The following is a 25,878-nucleotide window of genomic DNA, read 5'->3' as shown; positions in this document are numbered from 1 at the left end:
ACTAATAGTAATTTTCAATTAAAGCTTTTTGTTTGGTTTGGTTTTAATTTCAGAACAAGTTAAACTGGGTAAAATAGTAACTGATATTGAATCAGTGAGTAAAAAAATGGAGAAAAAAAAGCGACAGCAACGAGGGAAGTCCAGGTAATGTGTAATTAGCTAACTGGTAAAAAATACATACTTTTGTTCTACTTGGCTAAGATTTTCTGACCGATTGTTGTGGTTTCTCAAGTCTATCTATTAACACCCCATGCATGAGGCTAATTTATCCTTCTGTTTGAGTCCCTCAAAGAATACCAATTATCAAAATTTTAGTTTTCAGTTCAATTAACTTTTGAACTGGCGGATGTCTGAGTAGTTAAGCAAACCATCTGGGTTTTACAGTGCATAAGCTCAAATCTAATTTGTGGCTTTCTTGAGAAAAATGCCATATTTTATGATAATATTACATAAGTTTGGAATTTTAATAACTCATCTGTAGCAATTATGGAGCAAAGTAAGTTATAACTTTCCTTTTTAAATCTAATAATTTAAAGTTAGTCTTCTTCACAGGAGTTGAGGCTGGTTCTATAGAGCATACTTTGAGTGCAGGAGTTTTCAGCATTGCTTCTGCTTTCCAAAGGTGTCTGAATATGGATTAGCTATTTTTCTTAATTATTCCACTAAATAGCATCACACTTTTCAAAAGAACTTTAAAATCATGGATAAAATTGTTGGCCCTAAAGTTACATATGCAACCTCTAATGGCTCTTCAGCACATATTTTGTAGAAACATTTAAATTTGTAGATTATGAAGTATAATTTTTCAATGGCTTGTTTTATAATAATTCATAGTGAGAAATTCTGGATAATTGACATGGTTATAAATAATAGAAATTTGGAAAAACATTGCCATGGCTATGGAGACTGTCATGGATCTTACATCATTTATGCTGTGAACTGTGCTTTTTAACACCAGAAAACCCATGCTCAGCAGTAACCATTTTCTTGGCTAAAGTGTGTTTGGAAAAATGGAATATACGTGCAGTTTCAATACTGGGGACTTGGTTTCATCCATGGTAAGGGAAGATATTAATTGCAAAGAGAAAGAAATTATTGCATTGAGAATTTACCAGTTTTAAGAAAAGGGGAAAAAAATTCCCTTTACTCAATTTAACCCAAGGGCCAGAATGGTTCCAAAAGAGTGGTAGCTGTTAAAAGAGGAGTTAATACAGGAATTTAACCAAACAGTTTAGAATTTCAAATAAGCTTTCAATAACTAGAAAAGTTAACTGAACTCATTAAAAAAAAGTGACCATTTTCAGTGCATTTACATGAGGCCAGTAAATAATGCAAGGAAAAATAATAACTTAGGGGCAAGTGACTCACATACTAATAATAACTCTGATCAGATATAATATCTTTCAGTATAGTGTCTTTCTCAAGAGGATTGAATATTTCCCAAAGAATTACTTCTGCAACTGGTTGAAGATGAAGGTCTCTTGACACCCTAACTTCCCATTTTTAATGAAAACATGTCCTGCTTAATGAGGACGATCAACACCCTTTGAAATTAAGAGCAAGTGCAATGCACTTCCTTTGACAACCTGGGACACATAAAGCCTGAACTTCAATTCACCTGGGCTGCCTTGTCTTTATTTATAGCAGGCTAATTGAAGTAACTCTTGCTACCTTAGCAGTTAGCTTCATTTCATTAATGTTAGAAGCCTGATGGGAACGCAGAGGGAAAGACAAATATATGCTTTGGGACATTAGTGACTCGAGGTTTTAGAAAATCTGTGGTTAACTAGACAAATAAAATGTTACTAGACTGAGATTTTTATTGTAGTATAGTTCACCACATAAATGAAGATAAGGAAACTTAGCAATGAGGAGATAAGCAACAGAAAGAAAAATAGTGTCAGTCAGGTAATCAGGTAGAGGATTGATAACAATTCAGGGAGGCTCTAGGACTAATTAGCATTAATTACCCAATGCTTCCTGAGATTTCCCTTACATTTCTGCATAAAACAAATAGACCCCTGTAAGAGAAGTTGTATATTAAATTAATTCCCCTGAAAATGCCTTGGAAAATACTAATTTTTGAGTTGATGCATAATATTTTTAGCTAGACCATTAAAATATTGGTCCAAACAAAATTAATTTCCTTGGACAAAACATGAAGAAATAGGATAGAATCTTACAAATTAATGATTTCTTCCTTTTCCCAAAATTTTCTGTTTTTTAACTTGCAAAGGGAAAACAAAATTGAATACTTCTGCATTTCTATATTTAAGGTTAAAGAAGTGGCATTCTTCAATATAACTTTGAATTCTAAATTCAAAGATCGTCATACATTAAAATACACTTTTTATTACAGTAACGGTAAAATGTGGGTACATCCTAAATGTTAATTTTCCATCAACAAAATTCATTCATTATTCACCTATTTATTAGTGCTAATTTCTTAGTTCACAATATTTGGCAAGTTTGAAAGTATGGTAACTGCATTTCTGTAAAAGAATTCTGTAATGCAGGCAAGTTAGTCTGATGTTCTCTCTTAATTTTCTGACACGTTTCCTACGTGTTTCATGACAATTTGTCTTTACATTATTCTGATCAAGTTAATAACAAATGAGGTCATTATAAAATAATGATAGCATCCCTAATGGCATTTCATATTTGTACCGAAACAATTCTGCCTTAATGTTTGCAAAATATTTTGCTTGTGTGGATGAATTGTGACCAATTTTCTATTAGAATCTCTTATTAATAGAGAACTATTGAATAAAATGTAATTAATAGTTCTCATTTTGAAATTAAATGGTGTTTAACAATGGACCAGATATTAGAAAGCAAAGCAAACTTCTGTCTGATGATTGTGCCTTGGCCCCATTCTTGGTGGCATACAAATAAATTTTAGAATTTCAAATGGGATTTTGCAAAGCTGCCCATATACTCGTATTTTCCCTAGATGCACTTTTAGGGCTATTTCAGTCCTTTGGCTAACTCCATTTGGGTGACCACATAGGCAACAATTCAACGGATTTGTAAATTATACATTTGTTTACTATTTATTGAGGGCCTACAGTGTACCACATGCTAAAACATCTGAACAGAACAGTCACAATCCCTCTCCTCATAGACCCTAGTTTTTTGGTGGGCAATTGGTAAAATATTTTCAAATCCTAAAAATTTACATAACATTTGATCCAGCCATTCTACTTCTAGGTATTTATATTATGAAAGGGAAGTAATCAGAAGGTTGCACAAATGTTCAAAGATTTTCATCCTTGTTTATAAATTACAAAAATGTGGAGACAACCTAAATATCCAGAAAAAGGAAATTGATTAAAAAAAAAAAAGTTTGTATGTTAAATCCATACAGTGGAATACTATGTAATGGGCCAAAATATCAGTGTGTATATTTGTGCATTTACCAAGAAATATATTATGTATATTATTAAGTACAAAACCTTTGTTAAAAGGGCCTCATGTATTTATGTACACACAAACATAGCAACATATGGAATATTATATATATGCATGTTAACTGTGACAAATGGAGTCATTGTAAAGTAGTAATAAGGAGCTTAGTTTCCAAAGACCCACTAAAGGGCTTAGGATAGGGCCTGGCCTACAGTAAAGATTTAAGGGTTTGAATTATCGCTAAAATATCAGGATGGTGAGTTTAGGCTAATTTTTATTTTCTTCCTTTGCTTATTTACACTTTCTAAAGTTTCTAGGCAATACCTGATTTTTGATTCTGCGGACTTAGTTGAAGCTCTCCAGGTCTTGATTAGAAAACATATTGCTTAAAAGCTTTTGCAAAACAGTGAAGAAACATACATGTTTGTTCATTTGCGTGACTTTGTCAGATGGGGCTCGTTCAGAAAGCAAATGTTCACATTGTTATCCTTTCTCAGAGCCTGCCAAATTTGCTATTATCTTTCTTTCTTTCAACAATAAATATTTATAGACTACCTACTCCTAGCGTTCCTTCATTGTCCAAGGCACTGAGGGTACTAGAGGTGCAGTCTCTGTTGATGGGTGACAAGTGGTTTTGTTTCTGTGATTAGCATCTAATCCTATAATATTAGTCCTGAAGGTTTGTATTACACGATAGGCTTATTCAATCACTCAAAGATATATACAACTTTATGTTTTGGAAATAGAATGTTGGAAGCCTTCCCCATCCATCTCAGCTTGCCTTTGCATCCTTTGACCTCCTCTTCCACGGAGTTCCTGAAGGAAAATGGTGAGTCTCACAGCATAAATGTTGATGGCATCCCAGTGACTTTCATTATTTTGCATTCATTTAAATGCAAAAACAAGGAGCTAGATTTGAACAGAGTTATTTCCTTTTTATTCCATGTCACAAATATTATATCAAAAGATAAAGAGACTTTGGAAACAAGCACTGATAACTAATTTTTGTCTCCTTTATTTGAACTCGAGAGTCAGATGTTTTTCATGTGTGTGAATATTGAAGGTTGAAGGATGTTATAAGGATGATTTCCTGTAATTTTAAAACTTTTTATGTAGTTGAGTTATTGTTATTTTAAAAATATATTAATTCTTAAAAGAAAATACATATGATTCTTTAAAGTCCCCTAAGTGTGATTGAGGAACCTCCTGGAACTTGGTGAGCCTAGGGGGCTATTGATTCAAAGAAACTGTTTTGTAGGTTTCCTTTTTGTTAACTTGCTACTCATGTTCTTCACCTTCAGGCTGTCATTAAGAGAAAACCCTTCTTATAGAGTGGGACTTTGATTGATTTTGGAAGAAATGTTTGTAAGTTTGCAGAATGAATTCCTCCTTGGGTTCTCAAGGAACTCATGTATAAAATATCCTTTACCCCACTATAATTTTGCCAGTCTTTATTTATATGACTTATTATAGAAGGAAATCAAGCATTGAGAGGAGGCTCATTTCCATCTTGAATTCTTTTAAACAGATTTTCAGTAACCCAACCAAAATTCACCAAGATTTAATATTTATGAATATAATGTCAGAATTGTGAAGCCAGGTAAGACTTCAGTTTTTAAATTTTGGTAGCTATTTTGGTCATGGCTTAAATTCTTTAAAGGCTGGATCAAATTCAGGGCAATGAAATAAATGTGTGGGTCTCAATTGAGTCTAGAAGTGAATAAGTATATGAAGAGGTAAATAATGACAAATATTCTTCACCAAGGTATAGAGTATGGTGGGCAGGGAAAAATTTTAATAGAAAATACTCTTGAAATACGATAGCCCTGAAAGATGAGGTCTACAGCCCTTAACTACCTCATAACCTGCAGTTCTAATTCTGTGACATTTAGGGGTTATCTAACACTTAACGGAAGCCTCTATTTTTCAAATACCATCCATCTCAGATGGATGCATCTTCATCTTGCAGAGTAGCTTCTTAGAGCTTCTTAAAGGGTTTGGTAATTTTCATGCCTTCAGTGTGAATGTAAAAATTCAGTTAAGTTTTCTTGTTCCACATGCATGGAGCTTGCTGTAAAGGACATGAATATTGTGTATTTAATAATAAATAAATGGCAGTAGACCTTTCTAAACTGTTTGTTGAGGGAATCCCAGCTTTTAGTGACAGATTTTTGTGAAATTTTCAGTAGAAGACTGACAGAGTTGGCAGTCACCTAATGATGTTTTAAGATTTGCTAGAGGTTCTACTGATGGAAAAATGATCTGCTGCAGTATGTGTAGTATCTACTAATGGAACCATAACTTCATGGATGCCATCACAGTGCCTGACACATATTAAGCATTAATAAACATCTAATTAGATGAGTGAATGAATGAATATAATTAAAAGGAGAAGCCACCCAAATGGAGTACACTTTGATAGTATCTTTTTCTGCATAGTAGGCTAAAACTTGATGACAACTGTTAAGGAAAATAATTGGGGGAAGTAAAATAGGATAACAACACCAGTGCATATAAACATGTAAAAGAAAAGCACTGGATACTATTTTTTACCACTTCTGTTTAAACTGTTTATATGTAGACTCTAAAGATACCATCAAAATAAGCAAATGTTGTGCTCTTTTGTTTCTATACTTTAAAACCAAATTGTTGGGCAGGTTATTAGTTTTATGATGTTATAGATCCCTCAATACTCATATAACTTCATGGGGAATTGGAAGATTGAACATGCTGAAAGTGTAAAAAAATTGCAATAAAAATGATTATTTCCAAATGCTATGGGACAACTATTCTTTCTTCTTTGAAAGGAAATGTATCTTTAATCAAATAAACAGGGATTTCATCACTCCTTTGTTGTATGTGAAGTTTTGTTTCATTTTGTTTTGTTTTCAGCCAAACCACACTTTTTATAATTGCAACAACATTTGTTTTTATAAAGTCAGAAATGTCTCAAGGACTGTGGCCAGCAACTTATTATTGTAAGCTATTAGTAAAGTGTGAAAAATATTTTTTTATTCAGCCTTGGTGTGGTCCTTGATTTGTATCTTGGGTGAAAAATACACTTTTTTTGCTTAATTTTTTAGTGTCTTTTCAGTCTATAGTCTAAAATATCTGTACAACAAATTTGTTTTCTCCCTGTCATTATTATAACCCTATTTAGTTTAGTAAGTTATAACATCAATGAATGTCTGAAGAAGTCACCAAGGTCTGTTTAATAACAATGTAGCTTAGTGAGAGGGTGTAGCTTTTGAAGTTTTCTCTTGGGTGTATGGTAATTTACTGGACTCTTAGATCAAAACTGTCCAATTGCTTTTTAAAATAAATACATAAATAACTATTAAAGGAGAAAGAGAATTAGGACGTAGCAATTAAGACAAAATTTTTTACTTAAACAAGTGTGTTACACTGCATGAGATCCTGCCTTTTAAGGGAGTATAGCATAGGGTTTAAGAGGAAGAGCTCTGAAATTATTCTAATGAGGTTAGAATTCTGGCTCTGCCGTTTCTACTAGGAAACCTCTTGCAAGTTACTTAATCACTCAGTGACTCAGTTGCCTGATTTGTAAATTGGGGGATAAGAAGCTTGAGGTTTTTTGATAGTGCTTGTAAAGTGCATAACTGTTACTGGTGCTTAATAAAATTGAGTTATGAGTATTGGCTACAGTTGTCTAGATAAAAATAAATTGTAAGGCATAATAGATGAAAAATCTGATATTTGATGACCTAGCTTTGACTCTTTCTTAAAGGATTTACTACTAGAAGCACAAGACATGCCTTATTACAATACTGATATACTGTCAGGACACTGAACTCAGAAAGAGTAGTTTACTATTATTTTGTAAACAAATAACTTGTGTCCCTTTATGGATTCAACTCTTTTCACCATTTTCATTGTTAGCATCCTGCTGTAACTCTTACCCTTACAATAAATGTGTAGATCATTCTTAAACTGTTATTCTCGAATACCCTTTCACTGTGTAATGCATAGCTTCCTCCTATCTTTATGATTCCAAGAGGAATAGACCCAGGGTAAATTCTCTTTTATTTAGGGTAAAAAACAAAACAAAACAAAACAAAAAACAAAAAAACCATGTTAGTAGACGTTTTGAAAAGGAAGTCCTTGGGAGGAGGATGCTGTGTCAGAAAAGCCTGCATTACTCTAAGTCGCAAACAGTTCCCTGAGTGGTTTTTTCAACTCTTTGGCCTTTAGTTTCATCATCTATATTCCTCAAGGAAAGAATGAAACGACCCTTGAAGAAAGGGATGAAAGATTAGAAAAATTCCTCTTTCTGTAAGGTTACTTCTCAGATAGCAACACGTCTGCACATGGCCTTTGGCAGGAAGAAGAGAGGTCTCCCAGATTGTTCTCTTGATAAAATTCCTTTCCCCTCCCTGCTTGCCACAGTCACAGCCTTGCCACCACTCTCTGCCTTGAGAATCTAAGGACGAGCCTGTTAAATATGATCTTTAATTCTCTCTACATCAGTCTCCACAAGACACTTAGGACTTCGGTCACCTGTTATCACCAAAATTACGTAATTCTGTATGACTTTTCTGACCTCATCTTTCATCTTCCTCCTCCTGAAACCCATTCACTCTGCTTTTGTAACTGATAGTTAATAACCAGTAAAAACTAAATCTTTAACCTCTTCTGAAGGTTTCCTTTACCTTCTTGGTCTAATTGAAATCTATGCCTTGTCCCCTAATCCTAAAGCCATTTCTTCCTCTGCCATCCTCTCAAATGGTACCGCTTTAGTCTCCCAGGTTTCCCACCAGTGGGATTTGTGTCCTCCTTGCCCCTTTTGTTTCCAGACCATTCTGCCTTTCTCTTTCCTTAAAACTCCTAGCTTCGAATCTCATGTCATCAAATTATATCCTTCATTACTTCTATTTCTTATATAAACTGTTGACTTGTTACCTTACTCTCATTCTTTGAAGAATTTAGCCCCTGGCTCCTTGTTATTCTCCCTAACACTAGTCTTCTCTAGTTTTTATCTCTAATCAGAATTCTTGGTGACTTTGATATCCAAATAAATATGCTCTGCAATTCAATGGCTTCTCAACTCTCTGAGATTTTCTTCTCCAATGATTTTGCCCCCCATCATACCACAGATGTTATGTCCTAGAGAACTTGTTCTTATGAATAATTGTAATACCTCCAAAATCTCGCATTGAAGTACACCACCCTCCAACCATAACACCTCTTAAACTCCAAAAAAATTTAGCAGAGTCCAAAAATAGGGCTCCAATGTTTATAGGAGGCCTGGGTTTCAATTTTTGCATTTATTCCCTAGTTGGACTCATTCTTTTGGTCATCCAGTTCCATTGCTTTAAATATCATTTACGTGCTAATGGCTCCATATTTATATCTCTACCTGGTTATTAATTACGCTAAGCTCCAGCTCACATTCAATAGCTTAATCAGCATTTCCATCTGGATTTTCATAGGCATTTCAAACCTAATGTGTCCAACTCAGGAACTTCATTCTCTGCCTAGACAGCTCTTTCCCTTTGACATCACAGGCATTACTCCCACACCACTTTCAGGGCTTTGCTGAAATGCCTTCCTGTCATTTAGACATCTCTGGCCATCCTATCACAGAAGCAATCATACTTCCCAGACCTATCAACCTCTCCTGATTTATTTTGATCTTTAGCTCTTAAGACCACTGGACACATTGCCTATTTCACTTGTGTTTTTTATGCCTTCTCCTGCTAGAATGTAAACTCTACTAAGGCAGGTATATTTGACTTCTTTATTCAGTCAAATATATCTGCTCAAAATAATGCTTGTCACATATGAAGTACTTACTATATTTTACTGGATGAATGAAGATATTCCTATTTTATTTTTTAAATAAGTTGTACCAATTTTCATATTTATTTTTCTTTTCAATGAGAAAAGTCATCTAATTTATTGGAATAAATATTTTCACCCATGGAGTTCAATAATGCTGTTTTAGTTTGGATAAAAAATAACAGCTGAAAAAAATACAGCTGTATTTTTTTTTTTTTTCTGGGAATATAGTAAACAACTGTAGAGGGAAAGCCTTCTGGTTAAATATTAAAAGATAACTTTTAGAACCTGGCTGAACTGGAAGGAAGCATGAAAATAACAAAACCAGAAAATATATGGAAGTCTGGTTCCATAGGTGTTTAAATATTCTTTAACTGGAGTTTGCTTTCAGGGCTCATACTTATTCCTGATGGCCTAGAATTTTCACAGTTACAAAAAAACAACTGGCCTCCCTTTCGCTTTGTCTTTCTCTCCCTCCCTCCCTACCTTTCCCCCTTCCTTCTTTCCCTCCCTCCTTCCTTCCTTCCTTCCTTCCTTCATCTGTCCGTCCATCCATCGATCCATCCATCGATCCATCGATCCATCCATCCATCCATCCATCCATCCATCCATCCATCCATCCATCCACCCATACCATCTATCTATCTATCTATCAGTCACTCATGTATGTATGTGTACATGTATGCATGTATATGTATATATTATGAGGCTTCAGTTATCCAGAATTGAATTAATAGAAATCGTTGTTTCATGACACATTATCACTTGTGCATGAATTGACCTCTTTTCTTCAATTTGTTTATTTTTATATTATTTCATATTATAATGAACACAAAGACAATCACTGCACAGTAAAAGGAGTATATAACATTGATAACAACTAAAATATTCTTGTGTGTTCTTCCCTAATCATATCTCTCTGCTTCCACACTAGATTTGTAGGAGTTCTATGTAATTCTTCATACTAAGCCTTTGCCTCGTATACTGTGGCTTGTCTTTTCACTTTCCTTAAGGTGTTTTTTTGATAAACAAGCAGTATTGATTTTGATATTGTATAATTTAACAATAATTTGACATTCTCTGAAATGGTAATTGATTGTAAAGCACGTTAGGTTTTCTCTCCCTCTAGATATTTCTATCACTACCCATTCTTTCAATTTTGTCTTTTAAAATTTTGACCTCACAAGTCATACCATGTATCACTATTTTATAAAGATAATGTTTGCTTAGATTTACCTGCCTATAGGTGGCTTAGGCATTAAATGTTAAAAAAAATCCCTCAGAAATTTTTAGAGTGAAATACAGATAAACATGGTATTCCTTTTATTTAGGCTTTTAAAGTTTTGTAAGTAATACTTTTTAGCTTCCTATATATATTTTGTTAGATTTATTCCTATGTATTGGTGTTTTTGGTGCTATTTTTACATGGTATATAAAATTTTATTTCTCTCTCCCTCCTTTTTTGTTTTTACAACATAGAAACACAGTTGATCTTTTGTTTTTTTTTAATATGGGCTTTGTATCCTATGGCCTTTCTAAATTAGCTTACTAATTCTAGTAATTTATCTGTAGATTCTTTTTGATTTTCTATATATACAATCATGTTGTCCATGAATGATGACAGTTGAGTTGTTTCTTTCCTATTCTGTAAATGTTTTTTCTACCTTTCATTGGTTAAAGACTCCAGTAAAATGTGTAATAGAAATAGGGATGGAAAGCTTTCTTGTCCCATATCCCATCTCAGCAGGAATTATTCTATATATTAAGTATGATGTTTGCTATAGATTCTCTTTATTAGATCAAGAAAGTTCCTAGTTGCTAAGAGTTTTAACATTAATTAGTGTTGAATTTTATCAAATTGTTTTTATGTATCTTTTAAGATGGTTATACTGTTGCTCTCCTTTTTTTTTCTTTTTTTTTATTGGAGATGTTGTAGGCTTACAGAAAAAAATCATGCATAAAATACAGGGGATGCACAGAACACCCTGTTATTATACCATGTATTAGTATGGTACATTTGTTACAATTCATGAAAGAACATTTTTATAATTTTGCTATTAAGTATAGTCCAAGGTTTACAATAGGGTTCACTGATTGTGTTGGGAAGTCTTATGTTGTTGTTTTTTTTAATTTTTATTCTATTATATTTACAACCTAAAATTTCCCCTTCTAATCCCATTCACATATATAATTCAGTGCTGTTAATTAGGTTCACAATGTTGTACTACTATCACCAACATTCCTTACCAGAACTGAATGATCAACTCAAATAGAAACTCTACAATTTAAGCATTAACTCCTTATTCCCTACTCCCACCCTGTCCCCTGGTAACCTATATTCTAGATTCTGACTATGAGTTTGCCAGTGAGGTCATACAATATTTATCCTTTGTGTCTGGCTTATTTTACTCAATATAATGACTTCAAGTTCATCAGTTTTGTCACATGTATCAGAAATTCATTATTTTTTGTGTCTGAGTAATATTCCACTCTATGTGTATACCACATTTTATTTATCCATTCATTGGTTGATGGGTACTTGGGTTGCTTCTACCTTTTGCAATTGTACATAATACCACTATGAACATTGGTGTGCAAATATCTGCTCAAGTCCCTGCTTTCTACCTTTTGGGTATATATCTATAAGTGGGATTGCTGGGTCATATGGTAATTCTGTACTTAACTTTCTGAGGAACTGCCAAACCATCTTCCACAGTGGTGGCATGATTTTACATTACCACCAGCAATGAACAAGTGTCCTTATTTCTCTGCATCCTTTCCAACACTTGTTATTTTCTGTTTTTTATTTTATTTTATTTTATTTTTTATTCTTAGTAGTAGCCATTATAGTGGTTGGGAAACGGTATCTCATTGTGGTTTTAATTTCCATGGATAATGATGTTGAGCATCTTTTCATGTGCTTTTTGGCTATTTCTATATCTTCTTTCAAGAGATGTCTATGTAAGTCTTTTGTCCAATTTTTAAAGGGGTGGTTGTCTTTTTATTGTTGAGTTGTAGAAGTTATTTACACGTTCTGGATATTAAACTTTTATCAGATATGTAGTCCCCAAATATTTTCTCCCATTTAGTAGGTTATCTTTTTACTTTCATGATAAAGTCCTTTTATACGCAGAAGTTTTTTAATTTTGGTGAGATCCCATTTATCTATTGTTTCTTTTGTTGTTGTGCTTTTGGTATAAAGTCTAAGAGACCATTGCCTAACATGAGGTTCTGAAGATGCTTCCCTACATTTACTTCTAGGAATTTTATAGTCCTGGTTCTTATATTTAGGTCTGTTATCCATTTTGAGTTGATTTTTGTATATGGGGTGAGGTAGGGTTCACCTTCATTCTTTTGAACATAGACATATAGTTTTCCCAGCACCATTTGCTGAAGAGAATATCCTTTCTCCATTGAGTGGACTTGGTACCCTTGACAAAATTAAGTTGGCCATAAATGTAAGATTTGATTTCTGAACTCTCAATTTGTTTCCATAGGTCTATATGTCTGTCCCTGTGCCAGGACTTTGTTATTTTGATTACTATGGCTTTGTAATAAGTTTTAAGATTGGGAAGTGTGAGTCCTCCAACTTTGATCTTTTTCAAGATGGTTTTGGCTATTAGGCTACACTTACCCTTCCATATAATTTTGATGACTGGCTTTTCCATTTCTGCAAAGAAGGCTTCTGCCCCTTTTCCCTTCTCTTCTCCTCCATGACACATACATTCATGCATTTCATGGTGTCATTCAATTTCCTGAGATGTTGCTCATATTTTTCCATTCTTTTCCCTATCTTTTCTTTTGTGTGTAGGATTTCGGATGTCTTGTTTGCCAGCTCCTGAGTATTTTCTTCTGCCTCTTGAGATCTGCTGTTGTATGTCTCCATAGTGTTTTTCATCTCTTGCATTGTGCCTTTCATTTCCATAGATTTTGCCAGTTGTTTTTTCAAACTTTTGATTTCTACCTTATGTTTGCCCAGTATTTTCTTTGTACCTTAATCTCTTTTGCCATATCTACCCTGAACTTGTTGATTTGGTTTTTTATTTGATTTAGCATATTTCTTTGAAAATCTTTAATAGATTGTTTCTTTAAATTGAAAAAATATCTCAACTGTATCTTGATTTGGGTGTAAGTTTGTTCCTTTGACTGGGCCGTATCTTCATTTTTCCTATTGTAATTTGTAGTTTTCTGTTTTCTAGACATCTGGTTTCCTTGGTTACCCCAATCAGATTTTCCCGGACCAGAACAGGTTCAGGTCTCAGAATAGGGTTATATTCAGTTTCTAGTTTCCCTGAGGGTGTACCTTAAAAGAATGACAGGCTTTCTTGTGAGGCCTCTAGCCACTGTGCTTTTCCTAACCTGTCCAGCAAAGGCACCCATCAGCCTGTCACTCTGGACTGGTTTAAGGAGGTGTGGCCCCTTTAGTTTCTGTTTTGGCTGTTTTCCCCCAGGCTCTGGGGTCTGAGTTCTGAAGGGAAGGCAGGCACTGAGGCTGGGCCTCATCTCCTTCCTCTTAGGGAAGGTACATCCCCTAAGGAATTATCTTCTGCATTTGAATTGCTGCTTTGTCTCTCTGAGTCTGTTATCTCCACCCCTGTCTGAGTCAGAACACTGAAAACTGAAAATGGCTGAGGCTCTCTCCACTGAGCCACTAAGGTTGAGAGAGAGAAAAAGGGAAAGAAAACCCCCTTTCAGAGCCAGTCCATGGCCCCACAGTTTCACCCATCGGTCAGAGAGTGCACCTGGTCTTTCTGGCTCTTTAAGGTCAGTTGTCTCTAAAAGCCTCTGTCTGCTTGTTAGGGGTTTGCCTATGTTTGCAGCTTGTATTCAGCAGTCCACATTTATTAATTAAAACCCCAGCTGGAGTTGGGCTGAGCTATATTCACTTGCTCCCAACAGGGACTGCTGCTTTCTCCTACAGCGAGGCCTTGTAGCTCAGCCTGCCATGGGGGATGGGGGCTTCCAGCACGGTTCTGCAGTTTTTACTTACAGATTTTATGCTGCCATCTTAGCCATTCCACCCAATCCAGATTGGTGTACGATGTGTGGACAGTCATGGCTGTCCTTCAGCAGTTGTTCCAGATTATTTACTGTTTCTGGTTGTTTTTTAGTTGCTCCAGGGGACTAATTAAATTCCAGTCCTCTCTATGCTGCCATCTTGTCCCTCAGGAGCACCCACTCTGTTAATTTTTTAAACAGGTTTTTTTTCAACTCACCATACATTCCTTCCTAAGTAAGCAATCAGTGGTTCCCGGTATAATCACATAGTTAAGCATTCACCACCGCAATCTACATGAGGACATTTCCATTTCTTCTGCAAAGAAAGAGGAAGAGAAAAAAATGACAAATAAAAAAATATAAAATAAAGTAATATACTATAAAAAGGTCAGACATCGCGACCACCACCAAGAATCTCATACCCCTTCCTTATAGCCCCCTCTTTTAGACATTTAGTTTTGGTATTTTGTCTTTGTTATAATTAATGGATGCACATTACAATGTTACTGTTAGCTATAGACTCTAGTTTGCATTAATTGTATTTTTTCCCCAATACTGTACCATTTTCAACACCTTCCTTGCATCTTTTTAAAACATAATTTTATAACTATTGAAGTGAGTATATAAATTTGAACTTTTTTCCTAGTTATGTCTAATATAATTTCATTTCATTGTTTGGACAAAAATTTCAACTGTATTTCCTCCCAACCTTTGTTAGAAAATGCTTCCCGATGTATCAAGTACAGCAAACTCTCCAGCTTCCCCACTTCCCTGTCCACCAGGAGTTGTTCAGTATCAGGAAAGGAAAAGCCACGTTCTTTATTTCTGCCTTCTGACAGTGTGTGAAGGCAGCTGAAGGAAGAAAGGGAGACAGAGTTTCTAAACCCCCAGCTTGGGGGTAGAAAATGCATTCATAACAAAATCTAAACATTCTGAATAGATCTAATTTTATGCAGTTATCTACTATATCATTCCAAGTGGAGCAGTAGGTAGATGATGTCTTTCTCTGTGTATTCAGATTGTCATTACCTGCTCTTTTGATTCTATGGCCACTTAACTCCCCAAATTATACTGTAATCCTCAAGTGCCTTCTCATAAACATCTTCATTTATTAGTGAAATTAAGATTGCTTCCAAAGATGATTTGAAAAAGCTGAAATTTTATATATTTTCAAAATATTTTTATTGCTTTTTGCCAAAATGGGTGCTCAAAACATTAATGGATGTATAGAAGCTTATAATAGAATATTAGCAGAAATTTCTTTTTAATGTAATAATAGCATAATTTGAATCACATCTTGCTGGTCACAAGATTTTTTTATATATGCTATCCTCATTGATTCTCACAGGATCTTCATGCATGACCAGTATTATTTTTCCCATTTTTCAGATGAGAAATCTAAAAGCAGAAAGTTTGTGACTAGCTCAAGTCCCACAACAAGTGTCACTCTCCAGATTTCTGTTCCATTTTACCATATTGCTTTATATATGCTTGTATGGTCTTGTATGTATTCATTATGACTATTTTATTTTTTGGTTATAAAATTAGAATATTTCCAGGGAAAACAAATTGATTTAATTAATGTAGGGTGGGTATTTTTTGGTACATACAATATTATGAGCTGAAGGGTCATGTAAATTTGCATGATTTTTGACAGTTTGGGTCCATGCAATGCTAGATAACCTAAAGTTGGTGTTTCTCACAAATCTATATTTTTTTAATTTAATTTCACCCAGTCTTACAAGTTTATCATCAGTATTATTATTGCATCCTACGTAACGTTGGAGTGTTAGCCTTTATGTTGAATCATAAATTACTTTGAATTTTTCTGTAACTTTGTAACAAAATAATGGGAAATATAACAGTATAGTAGGAAAGAGGGCTTTCTTGTATGATTCCTCACTGCTTGTGTTAGTAGATATTTCATCAAAAGACAAGTGTTTTATCATCTGAAAACACGTCTTGCTTCATCTTCTTTAGGAAAATGTGATTTTTTTGGTCAATGTACCAAATTCTAAACAATCAAAGTTTTTTTGTGCTGGGAGAAATGCATGCTATTAATTAAATATGCTCAGCAAATCTCTGAAGATACTTGTGAGAGGTAATAAAAGTATTTTTAATCCATTACAAGAATACCTGTCTCTTGAATCCAGTTATCTCTCAACTCATTGCACACTCTGTCAGGAAGAGCAATAGGGCTTAGTTAATTTTAGTTAAACTGATTTCTGAAATTTAAGAGAGACTGAACATATAGTCAATAATTACTGATAGTGACAAGAAGATTAAATGCCACAGTGGATTACGGTTATTTTTTATGCTAAAAATTCTTGGAGTATAACATTTGATGCAGGAAGGTAATTCATTTGTATATCCTGAAGCAGGATTGAGAAGGCATCTTTAGACAAGCAATAAACAATAGAAATGAAATATGAGAAATATTTAAAATTTTCTAGTAGCCACACTAAAATTAAAGATAAACTGGTGAAATAAATATTAAACATATTTTATTTAACCCGATGTATGCAAAATTTATCATTTCAGCATGTAAAATTTATTAGTAAGATATTTTCCTTTGCTTCTTATTAACTCTTAGAAATCTGATATCTATTTAACTTAAGACAATCTCAGTTCAGACAAGCCACATTTCAAGTACTCAGTAGCCACATATGGCTAGTGGTTCTGAGTAGACAGCACAGCACAGCCTTGGACTATGGCTTCCACAAGAATTAGGTCATTCATTTATGTATTTATATCACCTCTCATAGAACTTGGCGCATAGTAAATATACAATAAGTGTTTAAAGAAATGAAGAAAAAAGGAAGGCAAAGAACTTTGTAGTCAGATCTACATTATCCACTTACTAAACGAATGACCTTGGTTAGAACATTTACCCTGCTTAAAATCAGTGTTCTTTGTAGGAATAGAGGTATTTGTCTGTTTTCAGAATAATTGGGAAAGAATTAAATGGAGGTAATGCAGGTAAAGCACCTACTTGGCTTCCTTCCATCCTGTTGCCGTCCTGAAATCTGAATTGTCATATATTTTATGGCTTGATTTGATGGTGTCCACTTTTATTAGATTTTTATAAATTGTGCCACCAAACATACTATAATTTTTCAATTACAAGTGAGTGGAAAGGAAAGAACTGGTATCCGAGAGTAGGAGGTTCTTGGCATCAAGATTATAGCCAAGGACAATTATGTTAAATTGCTTAGCATGCTGTGGAATTAATTGCCCATGATCTTAATTATAAATAGTTAATTTATAAAACAGCCTCTAAACATGCAGTTCCCATTTTGGTAAATAAGTTTCAGTCTGATAGATAATTTACAACTTTTATTGCAAAATCACTTCAAATCTTCTCACTTCCCTTCTATTCAAGCCTGACCTATGTATGAGTCAGGAACTTGCAGAAGGATGGAGGTGTGTAATATGTTCTTTTCTTTCCTAAACTCACACACACACAATATAACCGACATGCAGAAATGTGCAGAAAACATATATGCAAGGCTGGCTTCATGGTTGTATGGGACCCTGCCCTCCAAAACGGATCCAGGCTAAGGGTTTGAGACTCTGTGGTCACCATCTTGAAATTCTTAATAATTTTATCTTAAAATTTCTGTTTTGTAAATGAAGTCATATGGGATAATGGAACATACATTGGAGGCTTGGAGCCTTGGCTCACAATTGATCCCACCTTCCGGTACCTTCTCCACTTCCCTGGGACAGATTCTTGACCACTCACAGCCTCCTCCATTTCTGCCCAGTGACTGTAACTTTCCTCTGTCCTCAGTGAGGGCCTGAATGCAGGATCAAGGAGGGTTGGGTTCAGGCACGTGTACCCTGCACGTCTATGAGAGTCTGAATTGATCTGGCAACCATCCCTATGCTCAAGGGAGCACAACATTAAATAGAAAATAAAAAATACTCTGACAAGTTGAGAGAGAGTGCTGAAGAAATGAAAATGCTTTTTTTCTGCCTTTTGAACATGCCCCCCCCCCCCAATTTTTATTTCATATTGGGTCGTGCAGATTACACAGTCAGCCCAGGTAAAATGGAATGAATAATTGTACAGTTAACACTGTGTAACCCCTACGCAGAACGTAAATTAGAACATCATCAGCACCCAGTAGTTCCCTATTGTCCTTTCCCAATCAAAACACTCTTATTCACACTTCATTTAATCACTAACCTTAGTTTTGTAATGATGATTTACTTATTTTTCACTCTAGTTTTACCACCTAGAGTGATGTTATTTTTCCTATTTTAACAATTTATATAAATCAGATCACACTGCGTATATTTTTGTGCCTTTATGTTTTGCTCAATATGCTTTTAAAACACATTCATATTTCTGCATACTGTTATAGGTTGTTCATTTACATTGCTGTACAGTATTCCATTGTAGGAATGTATCATGAAGTATTCATCCATTATTAATGGACATTTGAGTTGTTTTCAGTTTTGGACTGTTATAAAGAATACTGTACCTTTCTCCTGGTGTGTATATGTAAAGATTTTTTAGGGTATATATCAAGGAGGGGATTTTCTGGCTCACGGAGTATATGTATCTTCAACTTCTCAATACCGAAAATATTCCTAAAAGTTAGTAATAATTCTTAATCCCCCTTGTAGAGAATGAGCACTCCCATTGCTTCATATCCTCTTCAGCTCTTGCAATTGTTAAATCTGTAAAATTGTGCATATTTGGTAGGAATTAAGTGCTTTTTAAAAGTTTGTTTTCATTTGCATTTCCCTGATTATTGCTGAAGGTAATGAAAACTTTTTTTCATATATTTCCCAATCATTTGGATTTCTCTTTTTTTTGAGATTCTATTCAAGTACTTTTGTCCATTTTTCTTTTGGGTAGTCTCCTTTTCCTTATTGAGTTGTAAAAATTCTTTATAAATATTATAACCTGCATCTTTGTCAGTTGCATGTTTTGAAAAAAATGTCTCCAGCTCCATGGCTTGTCTTTATAATCTTTTATGGTGTCTTTTGATAAATACTGTCAACCTAGAAATAACAAATTAAGCTGCAAGGCAATAAAGGCATTTATTTGGGGTTGTAGAATTGCAATTCAGGAAGCACAGATTCAGGTAGGAACCCAATTTTTGTCCCATCTTGACAAGTCCAGGCAAGGGTTGTTAAACACAGAGTATTACAGTAGCGTTTGTGGTTGGTGGATATTTGGGATACTCTAATTGTCTTTTGGGTTAGATAGTTAACTGAGTTCTTTATCTTGTGGTTTGTTTATGGTGTCCAGATATCCTTAGGGTTTTGAGGAAGATTGTTGCTTGGGGTTTTGCATCCTGTGGCAGTTTGTGGTATCTGGCTGAGACTTGCATAACAGTAATCTCCAGTATGACCAGCCAACTCCATTTTAAATCTCTTAGCCATAGTAGCTTTATTTTGTTTTATTTCTTTTAACAATAGGAATGGAATCAATCCATTTTTCCTTAATTGCTGTTTATTTTTGTGCCTTGTTTACCATTATTATCTTCTAAATTTTAGTCTTGTATTCTATATTTAGGTTTTTAAGCTCATTGGAGCCAATTTCTGTGCAAGAAGTAAAATAAGGGTCCAGTTATATTTCTCCCCATAGAGGCACTCAATTGTCCCAACATATTTACTGCAAAGTCTCTCCTTTACCTAGTGGTCTACAGGCCACCTCTGTCGTGTACTAAATGAGCATATATGCATAGGCCTGTTTCCTTGCTCTCTGTTCTGTTCCATTGATGTTTATCTAGCCTCGTACCGATACCATGCTCTGTTAATTACCGTAGATTTATAATAAATATTTTGCATAGTTTTCCAGTTGTTTCCAAAAGGAGGGCAATTCCCACAGCAGTTAATACTTCATGAGTAGAAGATGGAGTCTCTCCATTTGTGTGCTTCTACTTATTTTACCTCCCCCTCCTTCTTCCACCACTCATTTTATTAGATACATTGTTTCTCTTAGTATAAATTTATGCTTTAAACATTCCTAACTTTGATCATGCGAATTTATCAACTCTTAATGATACTGTTGTCACTTAGCTGTAAAAGATGTTGCTTACACCATTTATCAGTTCTTTCCCCCCTCAAAACTTTGGTTATTTACCTTGTTTATTTGTTATGTCACCCAGGCTACGATAAAACTCTCATGTCACGCTCATTTTTCTTGAGTATTTTGAAGGCATTTCTCCACTGCCTTCTAGTTTGTTCTTTTTGCCTGGGTATTCAAAGGATTCTTTATTTCTGAATTCTAGTAATATTTCTAGGATGTGTTCATACCATGCCAATTGTTTCCCCTCAGAAAGTTATGTCCTTCAATTTGAAGATTCTAATCTCATTTTATTCCAGTAATTATTTCTTAAACTATGACTATAGTACATTTTGTTTTATTATTTTACTCCTTTTCTTCTTTTGCCTTCTTTCCATGTCTATCATTCTTCTTGTGATCATTTAAAACTATTTATCTATTATGGTTCATGTGGTCTACTTCTATCTATTCTATTTTCAATGTCCCATGCTCTGTTTTCATTTCTGCAAATGATTTTATTTTTCTCTTGGATTCTGACAGCTCAAGTGCTATCTCCTATTGTTTTGCCATCTCTTTCTTCAGCTCTTGTATCCTTGTTTGTTCTTTTTTACTCAGGATATTACCTCCTTTCTTTCAAACAAATCTTCTTAGTCAGTATTATTTGATCGAAATGTTCGTATTGTTTGTGATGAAATTTTTCATCTTTTTTCTGGCAACATATTTCTCATGGTTGTCATCAAGTTCCATTTTCTTTGTTTCTGCAGTGTTTTTGTACATGCCGGTTTATTTTATATTATTGCTCACTTTGAGTGTGGTGAGTTTTTCCTGGGCTGGCTGTTTTGAGGAGGATGTGTATGGTAATGGCCAGGGAAGAGCTCCAGGTTAATGGGAGCATCTTCAACTGTACAGGTGCATGTTTACATGAAATTTTTAGCCTTTACTTCTCCCAGGTCACTTTATATCCACACTGAATGGCAGCTCACATTGCTGAGTCTCCCTCCTTACCCTTGCTTCACTGTAGGCTGGTTCCTGAAAATACTAGTCATTTAGGAGATTCTTTTTTCATCCCTGCCTTCCCAACTTCTTGAGACCTGGTGAAAATATGGTTCAGGGATGCTTCTGCTGTAAGCCTAAGCACCTTAGTTCAATTTCTCCAAATGGATTTGCTCTCTAGCATATGGCCTCTTGTTTCAGAGAGCTGTTCTTTGTTTGCTTTCCCTGATCTGCAGCTGTAGACATCTTTAACTTCCTCTTGTTTCGCTCTCATTTAACTTTCATTTATTTTTGGAAACTCTTTCTCATACAATGTACTTCAGGGTTATAGATATAGATTTATCCTAGATTTATATAAGGAATTTGCATTTCTGATTTTTCATTTTTACTATTGATTTTGCATTATTTATAAGATGAGAAGGAGGCAAATACAATACTTCTATTCCACAATTTATAAATCAGAAGATATAATTTATTTACTGTTTATTTTAATTGAGGTGAAATTCACTAACATAAATTAACCACTTTAAAATAAACAATTTAGTGGCATTACTATATTCACAATATTGTGAAACTACCACAACATTTTCCAAAGAATTTTCATCAATCCAAAGGAAACCCTGTACCCATTAAGCAATTGCTCCCCATTTTTCCCTCTCCCCAGTCCTTGTCAACCTGGAAACCTGGAAATCTGCTTCCTATTTCTATGGATTCACCTATTCTAGATATTTGTTATATAGATGGAATCTATATTTTTTACTTGTTTTCAAGGTTCATCCAAGTTTTAGTATGTATCAGTACATCATTTCTTTTTATGATTGAATAATATTCCAGTGTATGTATATATTACAATTTGTTTATCCATTCATCCATTGTTGGATATTTGGACTGATTCTATATTTTGGCTATTGTGAATTACACTGCTATGAACATGTATGTACATGTATGTGTTTGAGAACCTGTTTTTAATTCTTGTGATGATATTTTAAGGAAATAAACCAAATGCTAAGAAGCAAGCCTCCCTGAAAGAATTACAGTTCACATATTAATATTTAACCTGAAAACATTGACTATTTTCTATTTGTAATTTTATGTTAAATGATAGTTTCATGACTTCTTCAAAAATTAATTGTAAGATACAAAATAAAAAATGAAATTTTTATAAGACATAGTTTCTTTTGGTAGAGGATGGATTAACTGTTTTATCTCACAATCTATTAAGAAATAAGCAAGATTTTGTTGAAACAACACTAGGTATTCTTAAAAAAACACTAACATTGTTCTTTTTATAACAACTATATCACACCACTGTGCAATATTGATTTCTTTTTTAATATTGTGTTTAAATTTGTATCTTCTTTAAGTTGGGTAAAAGATGTTTGGACCCCTGCCAGTGATTGTTATCTCAGGAGATGTAAATATAGTCCAACATTGCTTAGTTACCTAGTTTACAGACAAATATACATATATATACTTATATCTATATATACTTTTATATATATATATATATATATGATTCTAAAATTGTTACCAAGTAGCTAAAGAATTGGGGATATTAGAATAAACACTCTGTTGTAGTTTGTGAGTAAATGAAATTGATTAAACTCTGGCTTTAATTATTTGATAATTCTAATGAACTATATATTCCAGTCAACAGTGGATTTATTTGGATAAGTCATCTCTTTTGAAATAATGAAGTATGTTAGATAAGCTTTTTTAAAAAAATTATCTTAAAAATCATGAAAGAAATGAAAAGACAGTGGAGGACTGTACAGATAAATTTTTGGTTGACCACCTACAATCAGAGTGGTGAGCAGAATATTGGAGCACCAAGCCTGTTTGTGCCATGACGTCTTTTGTTGATATGGCATTCATGGGAAAGGCAAGCATGTGGGATGAGGAGGACAAAAGTCAAGGCTCTGGAGATGCCCATGTTGGGGAGTTTTATAAAAGACCCTCTTCACATTAAGCCAGAGTAAGAGCAAACTAAAATGAAACCTACCCCTTTTCCTACCAGCCACAGAAACTGTGAAAAGAAAGGTTGCCCGTTGCTGAACAGAAAAGTTCTGGCCAACTACAGGGTCTTGCATGGATTGGCATTGATAGCCTAGTTTGGCCAGGAAACCTCAAGTTATGACTTAGTTGGAGGTGATTATCAACTGGTAATGCCCCAGACTGCTCACAGAAAGAAATGCAAATCCCGTTGGGTAAAGGAACTTACATATATTATTTTAGGAGCAGTTATAATCAGGCAGTCCATGATAACTAAGTATACAAGAAAACAATGCTTAATGTACATGAACCAGCTGAAACAACAGATGATAGAAAGAGCCGTACCCAGATTCAGATACTGGAAATATTAGATTCAGATATTAAATTATTAATATTTAGTATGTTAAAGAAATAAACAGCAAGTTGAGAATATCTGCAGAGAACAGGAAATTATATGAAGTTATATACATTTGAAAAAGAACTAGGAGAACTTCCAGAAAATGAAAATACAATGACTATATTGGCAGTAAACATATTTGGTAGCAGATGGGACAAACCAGAAGAGAAAAATAGTGAACTGTTGTAAGGTTAGAAGAAATTATCTGGAAACAACAGAGAAAGAAATGTGGGGAAATAAGTAGAGAAGGTAAGAATGATACTGTGACAATTTCATGAAGAGGTATATTACACATACGATCAGAGTCCAAGCGGGAGAGAAGGTGGCAGAAGCAATATCTAAAGAGATAGTGACTTCTGATATTCCAGAATATCAGTGATGAAGATGTCAATCTTCAGTCTGAGTTGGATTAATTTTTAAAATACACACTTTGAAATCATAGTGAATATAAAAAGAAAAAACAGAAAATATATATTTGAAAGAATGAAAAGAGAGAGAAAGAAGGAAAGAATGAGAGAAAGAAGGAAGAAAATAAAAGGGAAGGAAAGAAAGAGGGAGGGAGGGAGATGTGAGAGAGAGCGTGCTTTTGCTCCAAAGAGATTATTTCCAAAGCAAGGAAGCAACGGCAATAAGATAGCCAATTTCTCAATAGCAATAAGGGGATGGAAGCATGGTAATAGTGGAACAATAACCTCAGTGTGCTGAATGGATATAACTGCCAAGCTAAAGTAGTATAGGCATAGGGAATATCTTTCAAGAGGCTAAATAATGAAATTACTAGACAAACAAAAACTGAGTTTATGACCAACAGACTTTTATGATACTTCAGGACAAGGAAAATCTTCTTGGAAGGGAGACCTGAAATGCAAGGGGAAACAGAGATTAAAAAAGCCAAAAGTGTATGTGGGTAAATAAAAATGAATTTATGATATATAATAGTAATTGTAATATCTCATGAGCTAAAAAAGGAACAAAATACAATTAAAATATTTAATAGCAATTATATGTTAAAGTATTCTAGGGAACTTGTTTTATCTGAGAAGAGGGTCAAGTTTTTAAGTATGCATTTTGTAATATGTAGATTATCATTTAAAAAAAGTAATACTGTATTACTTATAAAACTGTATAACTTCTGAACTGAGGGCTAAAAATAGCATAATATTAGTACTTAACAGGAATGAGAGTGAGAAAAAGCAGGAAAGGGACAAGTGGGAAAATAGAAAACAAATTTAGAAGCTAGATATAAATTTTTAAGTGATTAATTTATTGAACATAAATGAATAAAATACTCCAGTTAAAGGTCAAAGATTTTCATACAATATTAAAAAGAAGTCCAAATATAAGTTGTCTATAAGAGACACATTTAAAATATAAAGGTATAGAAAAGTTGAAGTAAAAGCTCTGTCAGCTCATTTGATTACTGCTCGCATGGCATATATTTGTCTGTCCTTTTACTGACATTAAGAATATAAAAAGTGGTATCACTGTAGGTATAATGCAGAGAAAAAATGGTGTTACACCAATAACTTTGAAAATTTAGACACAATAAGAAAATGTGTAGAAAAATATAACCTACCCAAAATGACTAAACAAGAAACAGAAAGCCTGAGGACTTTTATAAGTATTTAATAAACAAACTGGGAATGGTTAAAACTCAGTCTCAGCAATGCTGGGACAGTTGGTCACCACACATACAGATGGAGGACAAGGTCTAAATGCTATTGTAAAATTATGCTAGGAAACATTAACATGTATGAAGTATGTCTAGTATGAAGGCAGAATCGTTAAACATTCTACGTAGGAACAAAAATCTGAAGGAGATTCATGTGGAGTTTCTAGTGATAACAGCTAGGAAAAGGCCACAGTAGTAAACATTTTGTTAACTTTCTTGAGAACCTCTTGAGTGCTCAGAGTTGTCTTGCCCTACCAGCCTCTCTGGATATAATGGGCAACTCCTGGATTTTGAGTGTGTTCTCTAACTTATCTTGTCTGGCCATGGTGCTCTGTGCTTAAGTTTTAGGGATCTGAAAAGAACATGGGACTTGGAGCCCCATCTCTTATTTTTATTGTTGCTGTCCTCCTTTGAGGGAGAGAAACTCCTCCACACCGTTTTAGACCTCTGCACATCATCCTTCAATATCCAGCTCAAATGTCACATCACCTGTGAAGCTATCCTTGGACTTCCTCTGTAGCCCTGCTTCCTCCTCTGAGTGGGCCCCCACAGCATAAATCTATTAAAACACTTATCACAGAGTGGTAGTGGTGTGCT

The 25,878-nt window shown here is 34.3% G+C and overlaps 1 protein-coding gene across 1 annotated transcript in view; it reads left to right on the top strand.

The window, feature by feature from the left end:
- IQCM (IQ motif containing M) overlaps positions 1 to 25,878 on the top strand; it is a 434,488-nt gene that overhangs the window by 66,720 nt on the left and 341,890 nt on the right. Inside the window, exons 6-7 of the mRNA XM_037831487.1 lie at positions 54 to 144; positions 4,155 to 4,237. Coding sequence (XP_037687415.1) covers positions 54 to 144; positions 4,155 to 4,237 — 174 coding nt within the window. The remainder of the gene's footprint in view (positions 1 to 53; positions 145 to 4,154; positions 4,238 to 25,878) is intronic.

The sequence above is a fragment of the Choloepus didactylus genome, chromosome 3 (assembly GCF_015220235.1).
Source record: "Choloepus didactylus isolate mChoDid1 chromosome 3, mChoDid1.pri, whole genome shotgun sequence".
In the NCBI taxonomy this organism is placed as follows: domain Eukaryota; kingdom Metazoa; phylum Chordata; class Mammalia; order Pilosa; family Megalonychidae; genus Choloepus; species Choloepus didactylus.
The sequence above is the reverse complement of the archived record's forward strand: the minus strand, read 5'-3'. Positions and strand labels throughout refer to the sequence as shown.